The following is a 12,388-nucleotide window of genomic DNA, read 5'->3' on the forward strand; positions in this document are numbered from 1 at the left end:
CGTTAATGTGACTCATAACAACATTCAGTTCTTAAAAAATCAAAAAGCCAAAATTTACATCTGGAAAATAAAAGACGTGGCATTATCTCTTGCCAAAATTATTCTGAGTCTGCTAAGATTTTTGCGTTGTAAGGGAACACAAAATATTTTTGCTTATGTCCTAATATCTGAATGTACTTACAGGGAAAGGAAGGTTATTTCCTTTGAAACTGTCATGTCTAAGCTGGTGGACTGATGGCTGACCCACAGCTTCTTAAATGTTTAATGTAGAACTGTTGCCTTCAAAAATATTGCAAAATAAAATATTATTCCCCTGGGAAAATAGCTCTACATGGCTTTTGGGATATTTCTTGTGTCATTTAGGACAGAAGATGCTCAATTAAGTTGCTAGCAAGTGGTGTGCATACTTATTTTTAATAAAACTAGGTATGTTAGTCTCAGGTCTTTGCTATGAAGAAGACCTGTTGCTTTTATCTGTAGTTGGAATAACGGGGTATCTGTTTTAGGCCTGTTTTGTCTTGTGTATACATGCTGAGGTGTGAAGGGAGGATCAGCAGAATCCACCTTTCTGTAATGTGGTCAAGGTCTGGTTTTGTGCCGCAGTGCCTGCTTCTCTGCTTCTGGGGCTTTCCTGACACCACCTTGTGAAAACTAATTCTTTACCACTTGCTTGGGTTTGTATTCGGTGCTCTGTAGTCACAGCACTGGGCAAGATTATTGCACAGGAGTGGTTTAGAACTGGGTCAAAGAAACAGGACAAACTGTAAGAGAGCAAATTGCAAGATTGCACGCTTAGTGGCCAAGAGCAAGAATTTATTATCATCGGGGACACAATATCTCATATAGAAATGAGAGAAATGACAGATCCAATCAAATAACGATTGCTGCCCATCACTGTGTTGCATCTGTGCAAAAGGCAAGTGCCCTCCCTGAATCAAGATGCTTTCCATACATAGTAGGAAAGTGTTGGGTATTGGAGAAAGAGTGGAGTCAAACACTGCTTCAGACATTCATGAGACCTCATTTCTTTGGTTCTGTACAGGTTTGACTGCCTAAGTTCAAAAAGGTGTGTTCAAAATTGGAGTAAAGAGTAGAGGTTGGAATGCAGAACATATCCTACAAGGGAGGATTAAAGAACATGACTAGATTGTTAAGTTGTATGAAACATAAACATGATTTACTTTACAATTACAGGTATGATGATAGCTAAAAAACAAACACTGCCCACTTCAGACAGCTGAGGTTCAACTCCAGAATATTCCCTTGACTCTTAGAAGTGAAAGCGATTTCCAAGTGACGCTTCTGTAAATAACTGATTTGCTAGTAACGTCAAAGTCCTCTGGTTTCCTTATATCCATAATCTCACACTCTCCAGCAAACATGATGTACCATGGCGAGTAAAAGCGAAGAAATATACCTTACAGGGCATGTGAGAGACTTGATCCTGCTTTCTGGAAAAGCAGGCCAAAATCACAGAAATGAATGTGTAATACAGTGCTTCTGCAGGTTAAAAATGTGGGATCTCAAATAAGATTTGGTTTTAATGCTTTTCACAGGACCGTCGAATAGAGGAGTTAACACTGTTGCTAAGCCAGTACAGGAGGGTCAAAGAGATAATGATTGCAGCTCACGGTAAAATGTCTCGTGAATAATTTCCTGATATCAGGTCTTTTAAAAACTGCATGCACTACAACTGCTATTTGTTGTCTGCTTAAATGTTTGTGTACAGTGATATGTATTTCATTATGCATAGATTTGTGTCATGTTGGAGTGCAATGAGACGGTGAGCATACACTCGTTCACATACAGAGAGAACCACGGTATGCCTCGACCAGGCTGTAGTTTGTGGAAATTTCCTTTTTCTTTCCTGTGCTGTAGGCAGTACAAAAAACCCAGGGTCAAATCTGTCTGGAAACTTAGTCACAATGTTACTATTCAGCAAGACTTCTGCCACTGAATCTCATGCTCGACTGCATCAGTTAATAGTAAATCCCTCCTTGGAGCCTATTTTTGGTGCTCTAGGTTGGTTTAGATGGCGTCATTAGGGATTCTGACAAGGAAGGATGACTGGTGAGATTACCGCTCTGGTGGCACAGCTCTGTGAACTGCTGATCAGTTGGGTCTGAAGCACTGCAGTGCACCTTCTTGCGTGCCAAGGCAAACTGAATTCCACAGCTGCTCTCCTTAAAGCACTCTGCTGCGTGCTGCGGTGGGGCAGGAGCTCTGGGTGCAGAACTGCACCCCTGTAGCAATGGCTGGGTGGGCAGCTGGGGCCATGCTGTTATTAGCCCTGTCCCTCTTGCTGATGTCTCCTCCGAAGTGCAGGCCTGACACACGTCCTTCATGGCCAAAGCCTCAAACTTCCTTTCTGCTGCTGCTGGTTGCCATCCCCTCAGTTGTACGTGGGTTGTTAGAGGCCAGACCAAAAGGAATTACAGCAAAAAGGGTGAAAAGGAGGTAGCAAGCAGCGGGACAGTTATGCAGACATAGAGTTTGTTGACACAGGGGCAACTAGGAAAGTTCATTCAAATTAGTTAAAGGCATGGGTTTACAATATTTTTATTGTAATTATATCACTGCATTATATCACTATCAAAAATCTGTTATTCAAAATCAAAATGAAATTTAGTTTTGTTTAAATTAATTCATCTGTAGGAGATGAATAAAGTATACAAATAGGTATTAAGTTTGTACAGTGTTTCCTGTGACCATTATGTTATGAGTAACTATTTTCTACAGTGTAAAATGTTATCAGGAGACTTTAGTGATTTATAAACATTAATGAACTAAATACATCCTATATTCAGATTTCCTACACCACAGTTCAATTCAGGAATGGCAGTAACGACCAGCTGCCAGCCAGCTACTGCTAATGACACAGTATTTTCCTTTTATGTCATGGTTTTTATATGGCATTCACAAAAGGAAAGCTGATCTCAGGTGCAATTTGATAGTGTTAGGAGGACTTTTTTTCTTTTTTTGCTAAAAAGAGTTGCAATGAATATAATAAGTTCGGTTGCCCTTCTCTTTCACTAAAAAACCATCCTGACAGCCAACTAGGCAAGTTCTGGTTTGGAGGGAACAGCTGAAAATCTGTGGTTGCTTTTGGTGCACACGGTATTATATAATAAACTTCAAAATTTGGGGAAAACTCTTTTGTCCCAGTTCTCAGTTATGCTTCAGGAAGTGGAGTGGGTTTTAGGGCAGTCTCGTTTTAAGTTGCCACCTTAGTTTTCTGTACTAAATTTAGTCTGAGAATGTTGACCTTCTGAAAGGAAATAGTTTTTCAACATGCATCGTCACATTAACAAACACAGTATTTTCAGGTTCTGTATGGCAGAATGGAAACTTGTATTTAACGCACAGGAATAGGGAACAAGAGTCGGGTAAATCTCTCTTTGAATGTTCATTTAAAAAAAAAAAAAAAATCTCTCACTTGAAAGTGTTCTGAAAGGCAGTCCAGAGGTGTGGTTGTAGATTTTGGAGACGTATGGATGTTAACTCCCAGGATCGCTACACCACTGTTACCCTGAGAGCAGGGGCTCCCTGCAGTAACTCCCGCAGTTCCACACTCTTCTCCCACATCCCGGTTGTACAGACGAGCCCACCATCCCCATTTTTCCATGGGTTTGGAGGACGTTTGTGTGCACGAACGAGGAGCAAGCCATGATGCTCTGGATTATTGAGTTGGTACTACAGGGAGAGTGATGTTTAATGTACGCTAGTATAGATGTTCAGTACAGTGTAAATAAAAAACCAGTGATGCTCAGCATAACACAACAAAAACAAACCCCAGAACGTGTCGGAACTAGAGCATATACTGAGATTGCCCACACTGAGGCACGTACTGTGACGGCTGCAACAGCCCAACAGAACTTGTTACCTTCCATGTGTTTGTGGGAGTTTCATGTTTAGGTTGCCAAGAAAAATATCTTGATATTTTTTTGTTTTCATTTTCGTTTTATTTCTAACAGTGTGTTTTAAAGATTCTCTTTGAAGTATAATCCCTGCTTAAAAGCTTTTGGTCTTCTGTCTCTGATAACTGTTTCAAATAATTACTTGACAGAAACACAATACATTGTAAGCATTTCTTATTTTTGCTCAAGGCAAGCTACAGATCATGTTGACAAATGATGTCTGACTCTTCACCCTAGGTAGCACATACATTTAAAAAAATAAAATCTGTTTTGGATTGAAGTAGGGCAGCTGCTTGAAACAGCCACTGGTGATTAAGTAAAATGTAAAGGAGCTATCTGAACGTGACTGTAGGTAGATCTCTTGTGCTGGCTGAAGGGCTGTGAGCCGGTTTCACTTCGTATTCTGAAGGGCCCATGGTCAGTATTGGGTTTGTTGGCAGTCTCTGTCTGAACTGCACAATTACAAAGCTCATGTCTAATGAGTTTTCAAGTGCTGTCCCTTCTATTAGTGCCAAGACTTAAATAGAAGATTTGGTGGGGTTTTGTAACTGCCTAGAGCCACTGCACCTCTGTCACGTTAATTAGCAATTCTTAATGTGCTTAAAGGTCAATCTAAATTTTTTCATCATGGCATAGCAGCCCTTCCACACCCTGTTTGCAACTCTATGCATAGGAGATCTCCAGGAAAAAAAAAAATCCAAAATATTCTAGAGGTTTGCTGAGCACTAAATATTCAAATCCTGATTTAGTATTGTAGCTGTGACAATTTAGGAATAAAAATCCTACTAAATAATGAACTGGGCGTATTTTTTTTTTGTTTAGATCTGGGATATCTGTAAAAAAACTGGAGCGTGTTTACCACGTTCATCCTTGAACTGAGCATGGGGCACTGCATTATGATACAGATGCCAAACATGCATACCACCTGTAGACTGTGATGTAGAAAATGGTACCAACTTGAACTTGCCTCAGAACATTACACTGTGAATTAGAGCGGTTCAGAAATACCTCGCGGGCAGCTGAGCTACTCACAGCAGAGCACAGCATGTAACTAGAAGTGGTAAAATTGTTGCTGCAATGCGGGTAAGCCAGAGCCTGAAGGAGGGGTGGGGAGCGGAGAAGCTGCTGAACTACATGCATCAGATGAAGACTGAAGGGGAATTTAGAGGCTGAATTATTTAGACTGCCTGATACAGTCCTAAATGTTGGTTTTTCTTTGGCCTGTTTCTCTCCTAATCCCTAATGCTCACAGGCTCTTCTGTCTCTGGTGGCAGTGAAGAGGAACTGGACACAACTTTAAGGAAGTGGACTCTTTTGAGAGATCCTCAAGGAGAATTACTTAAAACAGAGGTACTTGGTAAAGATGTTTTAGAAGCAAGTTCTGCTGTATGTGTGGTCTGTTTGTGTTGGTTTCTCTGTAGTAGCTAAGGTAATGTAGATGGAGGGTTTGGCCCTGGCTGAATTTTTGTGCTCTCGGTGTGATTCAGAATCAGGGACTAGAAACTGTTCTATTTCACACAGGCCTCTTCAGGAGAACTGTCACCAGCTGTGCTCTCTCCGGTGCCACACAAAGCTGTGGAAATCAGGCAAGACCTTTGTTTCTCGTGTTTCATTTGGATTGTCCTAAACCTGTATAATTTAATCTGTTCAACTGTTGGCATCTTGTCTTGCCTGGTTGTGGCTTTGCAAGAACTTGTGGATAGTTGTGAAAGCAGTGTTTTCCATGAGAGTGCGCAATATGTAGTTGCATGAGGTTTGAATTACAGGACTACGTTAGCACTTTTATATATCAGAAGACATGCGTAACGTAGTACTTAAACCAGCGTATTTTATTCTGCTTTAAAGTGGAAACGTTCCAGTATCTTCAGCTAATTTAACCTCTACACAAGAAGAACCTTTGGAAACCATAAATAGGTAAGCATGAGTAACTTCAATTGAAATGTACAGCATACAGCCAGATATTTTTTTTAAAATAATTCTGCCTTTTTGGCCATTTGTAAAATCCCTTCATGTTGAACACTGTTCTTAGAGAGTTGTTGCTGTCTACTTTTGCTTCTAAGATCTACTTTTGCTTGTTAAGAGCTTCAAAAAAATCATCTATAGATACAAGGTTTAAAACCGCACATTGCACCTTGTTGCCTTTCATTGTTGGTCAAAGGATGTCTGGCTCCTGTTTCTGACTTCACCTATTGCAGTTTCTGATACTCTCAGTTTTAGGCTAGAAGTATAACAAAATAAATTAATCTCCTAATTCTGAATTATCTGTTATATGCAGACATTATGTGATCTATACAGCTGTCATATGATATGGTTGTGGCATATGCAAATATACTGTGTTATATTAACTGTTGCTTTTTTTCCTGTCATTATTTTAAGAGTTCAACAGAAAAAAAAGTCAAGTAGTTTAGAAGACTTGCAGAGTGAATCCCTGGAAAAGGTTGGTTTATTTGTAATCACAATTTCTGGTGTTTAATATCACAACTAAAAGATAAAGGTCAAGTATAAATATTCTTTTTCTTTTTTTTTTTTTTTTTCCCCACAATAGTATCCCTAGCCACCACTACCATTGTATGTGGGGAAAAAAGTCCTAATGATAACAATTCCGGTTCTTTTTCTACCTCATCGACAAGCTCATAATAAGCAAACTAGCTGGCAGACCCATATGTACACATTCTGAAATTCAGCTTTTCACCTGAAAGAGAACAAAAAATATTTGAGATACAACAAATAGTGAGGAGTAATTTTGTTGAACTGCAGTATTATTTTGTTTATTGGTATGTGTTTTAAAAATAATTTTGATTTCTACATTGCTAAAAATGTTAAGGCAGCAAATCCTCAAAGTAATAAAATATTGGGACTGGGTATTTCCACACAGGATTCCTTTGTGAGTGTTTGCATGCAGGTATGCGTGTCGCTCCCTTAGACTTCCGATATAAATGGCATTCCTGACAATGGTAGTGATGCTGCCTTGTTAAAACAGCAGCACTGTGATTAATTCAAGGGCTTAATTCCATTTCAGTATAAAGACTTTCCAATTTACAAAGTCTCATTACATTCTGGCCCAGAGGCTTGCTTTGTCATTGTGTACACTGAAATTTTTCTGCATTTGTAATTATTATGCTTTGTGAAACTATTATTGACGCTTTCTATACTCAAATTAGGCTTATACTAGATTACCCACACCAGCAATGCCATTTAAAATGGATACTAGTAATATGGTTGTTCCGATTCTTCAGTTTCTCTTAATTTTTTCTTCATCTGTGAAGATGACAGTGACCAAATAGAATGTTTGAAATTTGTGTTGCACTCATTTGATTGTGATCATACATGTGACAAATCAGTTCAGAACTAACACTTCATTCCATGTGGAATTTATGAAGGTCTCTTTTCTCTTCATAACTTTTATTTTCCTGTCTTAAATTCAAAAACTTAATTTGTCTCTTTGATATGATGTGACAAGGCTGTACCTACACCAGGCTGTAAATCTGCTCTGTCTGTTAAATCAGAGTCCACAGAGGCAGAAAAAACCACCAAGGATACAAGAATTGTAGCAAGCCACCCCCACGTTCAGCAAGGCGAGGCGCTGAAATTGTGCCCCCTAATTTAGGCACGAAACTTCTCGGTGAAATCATTGAGACCTCCCTAAGCATATGAGTGAGTGGCTGAATGTGGGTTAGTTACAGCCAAAACTAAGGCCAAGAGAACCTGTTTTGCTGACTCAGCACGGCAAGACTTTGCTTCTTGCCTTAAGTCAAGAGAACCTGCGCTAACAGCACTGTTTACTGGAGTTATTCTACTTTGCACAAAACTCAAATTCCAATTACATCCACCAACAATAAAATAAAATACAACCCACTGATGTCTCTGACCTACCCGTGCTGGTACTTTTTGATCATTGCTATCGCAGCTTTTTATGGTTTCAGCTGGATACATACAGTGTTGTATGACATATGTATATATGTTCTTTTTTTTTATGTCAGTCATTTTCATATTGTTTTAACTGTTAAACAGCTGCTGTGTTCTCCGCTTAAAGTAAGTCTAAAGGGACCACCCAGAAGCCTGAAAATAGAAGAATTCCTTTGATCACAACAGAACCTAAACAGGGCCCAAATTTTCTAGTGGTCTGAACAAAACACATTTGGTATTAAATATTTTATTTAAATGAAATGAAGAGATAACAGACCTTTTAATATATTGTCAATGCATTAAGTAGTATCACTATAGTAATGAGTACATTGATGTTCTGTGTATGTATGTTAATACTAACATTTCTCTGTTGCTTTTTTCCATAAAACTTTGAAATTACCCTCCCTGCAACTCCGTAGTATGTAGACGGAAAACCAGTACAGCCTGTTGTAGAACAAGAGGTATATTACGTGTAAACTCTGTTAACATTCATCTGTTGTAATGTGCTGTGGTGGTGTGGCTGTGTTTTCATTTTATATTCATTTTCTTTTTAAAACCTTTGCATAGTTCCAGTACTGATAGACTGAGAATAGGGGTAAGGATTTGAAAAGGAACTCTTTTTTTACGTAAAAAGCTTTTCTGCGAGGTTAGAAGCTGAAGTCAGTCAATTTCAGAAAATGCAGTGCTAATGTAATAAGCAGTTTCTCTACTCATAATTTTTGGTACAAGTCAGGATGTACTCCTGCAGTTGCTGAAAGATGAGCAGGGCTCCAGGAACCAAGGAACGTGGCCTGCAGTGATAGTATCACAAAGATCCCTCTTGGCCTTGCAATAAGAATAGATAAACCAGTGGTTATCTCATTAAATATTTGATCTATCATCCCATCACAGACAATGTTTTAAAACTATTTTGTTAGAGTGGGGGTTCTAAATAGGAGCATGCTGTATGTTTCTGTATACTAACTAAGTTTTGCTATTTTCAGTACAAAGTTTTCCTATATAACCTCCCTTCCGATACTGAAACATTTACCAGTAGGAGCTTATTCCAAAACACACAGTCGATTGGAGTTGCAGGTTCGTTGCTCCTCTGGAAAAGCCTCCGTATTCCTGCAGTTTTGACAGCTGTGGGATACACATGTTTATCCAGTGACGGCTCCTTCATCTCTTCATTTGGATTCAGTACTGAAGAAGCCTCAACATCGCGTTTCCAAAACTGTAGACAAGTACCTCTGTGAAACACAAACTTTGGCTGGAATATCATAGAGTCATGGAATGGTTTGAGCTGGAAGGGACCTTAAAGATCACCTAGTCCCACCCCCCTGCCATAGGTAGGGACACCTTCCACCAGCCCAGGCTGCTCCCAGCCCCGTCCAGCCTGGCCTTGAACGCTGCCAGGGATGGGGCACCCACAGCCTCCCTGGGCAACCTCTTCAGGAAAAATTGAGAGATACTCTATTTTTAGCAAAGGCTACATACAGTTTCCTTTCAATACAATATACAGAGACTTTGAGGACCACCTCTTGTGAGCTCTGGGACTGGAGGAAGGTCTTTCCAGCATAATCTCACTGATGCTAGTGACACTGGGTATGTGTGCCACACGTGCAGGCGAGCGTACAGACTGTTGGTTTAGCCTGACGTGGACAAAAATAGTCGAGTCAGCAGCCTGTCAGACTAGCCCTAAAATACAGCTCCGTCCATGCTTTTTTCCCCAGCATATCTCAAAAGTATACATTGTACTTAAGTTCTATAATAGAATTGGCAAGTATATTGTAGCTATGTTTTTGGCAACTGTATATTTAGCTATATCTTTTTTAAAACATGGTAATGTTATCTATACAAAGAGATCTTAATTCTTACAAAAGTTCAATTTATGTACAATAACTTTGTTGTTGATTCTTTCAATGTTATTAATGATGGTGGTCAAATATGTTTGACAAAATTAGTTACACAAATACTTCCAGCGAGATACAATTGTGAAGCAGAAACATAGTCCAGTGGAAAACAGGAAAAACAGAGAGCAAAGAATGGGCTGTGAAGTAACTAAGTCCATTTCTGGCACTATCAAAGTCGTCCATGGAAGGACCAAATCACTACAGAGTGCCAGGGTCCTTGAGGAAAGGGAGGGAGCTAGAAAAGTTCTTATGACAAAACGCAGTAATATTCAACATATATTATCGTTTAATGTAATACAGAGTCTGGCTGAAGCGGGAGGGGCAGATGCGAAGAGAAGGCTGTGTCTTAGCTGGGGAACTTTGTCAGCCGACTGCTGGATTTAAACTGAATTATCTGTAAGCAGGAACATGGAGGGGGCGGTGCCATATTTTGAACCATGAACTTCAAATACTTGTTCTCAACTTTTAAAATAATTGTGTGCTGGATTGCAAACGCTACGAGTGATTTGATTTTGTATTAATTTTTTTCTCTTTAAAAAAAACCCCACAGAGTAAGCCACTTGTGAAAGGCAGCAAGTATCAAACCTTGCCAGGAAAGCTGCCTCGACCCTTACAGAACGGAGATCAGGGAACATTCGATCTGCCAGATGGGTGCGGCCTGAGCGACGAGGACAGCAGCATCCTGTGCCTGAGTACGTATCCGCACCTCTCCGAGGGTTAGTACGGGGGGAAAAAAGGCAAAGGGAGGGACTGAGGCATAACACGGTACGTAATCTGCTGTGCCAAAACAACAGGCTATGAGGCTCACACGATTCAGTTAAGGAAAGTTCTACTATTTTTTGAACAGTGCACCACAAATATTCCACATTGGTTCACTGGAGAGTAAAGGATGGGTTTAAGTTAGAGCATCCTTTCTGTTGCACTTGATGATACAATTTGCTGACATCATTGGTAGCAGAAGTAATGAAGAGACCCTGTTTTGGAGACCGTGGGGAAAGCATCCTGAAAGTCAACAAATCTGTAACTAAAAATGGAAACTTTTAGAGATGCAAATGTATTGATGATATGAATAAGCAGTAATTTTTCAATACATGCTTCCAATCCTCCCTTGAGCTTGCTGAGCTGTTTTCTTAAAAACAAGCAAGCAAACAAAAATGCACAGCCAAGTGTATCATCAGTACTTTCAAAAAAATGCATGCTAGATTGGCATATTAAATAAACAAACATTGTCCCTTGCCATCCCACTGCATTTTAGCATGTGAAACTTTACAATGTAACTAGCACTAAAATGTATATTTCAGGCAAAAATCCTGGTGTCAGCACTGTTGGTTGCTGTAGCTGATGGGGGGACCCACAAGTCAAAAATGAACTTAGAAGGTGCAGAAAAACATCAGTGGATTTTGAAAATACAATTATGTTGTTATTCTGCAACCATAGCTGTATGTGGAAGCCTATATTAATTTCTTTTCAGTGACATCTTAAGCATGAATTTATTGGCAAAAAGTGTTAGTGAGGCACAGAACCAGGTATTTGCCAAGGGCCGAAGAGCTTGGAGCTCAGACACAAGAGTATCCCTTGTGATTTTGAAGTGTTCCTACACTTTAAAAGTCATGGTGGGATTTTTTTTGTTTGTTGGGGTTTTACGTATTTTAAGGTCACATGGTCCTAAAAGCTGCTAGGGTACTGCAGTTTCGAGATTGCAACAGGCTGTGAGTTTTTAGAGTTTTTCTGTGATCCAACATTGTAGGCAATGTGTGAGCCATACTGTTATGTCTTTAACTGCAGGATTATCCAAGGATGGGTGGTCTTGTAAAGGAAAATGTTCTTTCTCTAGAAACAAGCCATGACTCCCTAAATACACTGAATTAACAGAATTTTTTATGCAGGTTGGTTTGTTTCTTGCATGTGCAGTAAACTCATTACACCACCAGTTCAGTATTTCAGAGGAATCTGATATAATCTTAGACACTGCTTCATTTCGGATATTCTGCAGGCTTTGTGGAGCTCTGTAGTACATCCTTTATGTGTTAAAGAATAGTTTACAAGAACAGAACAAAAAAACAGTCATTCCCTATCTATTTAAAACAACCTGTACAGAATTCTTGGGGCTTGTGCACAACAATGCGTATTCACTTTCACGTCAAGCGTAACTGCTTCTTTTCTTTTTTGTTTCTGCTTTAAATGCTTAGCTTGCTTCTTTGCTCTTCTGTAACTTTATTTTGCTGGTGTTTTAAATCTTCTTTGCTTCTTCATCTGGCTTTCTGCTTCTTGGGATGACTGAAGATCGCATCAGGAGTGTCAGTGCACCAGTGCTAGGTACTGTATCTGAACAAAATGCAACTTTACCATGAGTTTTGCTGGTTACTCTTTTCCTTTCCTTTTCCCCTCCCTTTGTCTATGAGATACTAATACCAAGTGGGCCATCCAGATTAAATTCCTTCAGTGCAGTACTGAAATGAAGTAACAGCTTTTGCTGTACGGCATAGTGACAGGATTCCTTTCTAAAATACTTTCCCGGTTTCGCTCTGGTTTCACTGAAGTCAACAGAAAAATTCCCACAGATTTTGATGGAGGGGTTACGGTATTAAGAATAGGCAAGGCAAGAGTCTGCTTCTGTCTGAGGAAGTAATTATTCTGTCTGGAATTAATTATTTAAATAAAATGACTGAAATA

The 12,388-nt window shown here is 39.5% G+C and overlaps 1 protein-coding gene across 7 annotated transcripts in view; it reads left to right on the plus strand.

Annotated features, from left to right (window-relative positions):
• PPFIBP2 (PPFIA binding protein 2) overlaps positions 1-12,388 on the plus strand; it is a 102,975-nt gene that overhangs the window by 84,001 nt on the left and 6,586 nt on the right. For 6 of the 7 annotated variants that reach the window (XM_056353207.1, XM_056353208.1, XM_056353212.1 and 3 more), the window contains 7 exons: positions 1,557-1,632; positions 5,170-5,267; positions 5,439-5,503; positions 5,763-5,831; positions 6,294-6,354; positions 8,243-8,284; positions 10,266-10,407. In XM_056353207.1, the coding sequence (XP_056209182.1) occupies positions 1,557-1,632; positions 5,170-5,267; positions 5,439-5,503; positions 5,763-5,831; positions 6,294-6,354; positions 8,243-8,284; positions 10,266-10,407 (553 nt within the window). The remainder of the gene's footprint in view (positions 1-1,556; positions 1,633-5,169; positions 5,268-5,438; positions 5,504-5,762; positions 5,832-6,293; positions 6,355-8,242; positions 8,285-10,265; positions 10,408-12,388) is intronic. The other variant, XM_056353209.1, reaches the window with a different exon arrangement.

Source organism: Falco biarmicus, chromosome 10 (genome assembly GCF_023638135.1).
Source record: "Falco biarmicus isolate bFalBia1 chromosome 10, bFalBia1.pri, whole genome shotgun sequence".
NCBI classification, from domain to species: domain Eukaryota; kingdom Metazoa; phylum Chordata; class Aves; order Falconiformes; family Falconidae; genus Falco; species Falco biarmicus.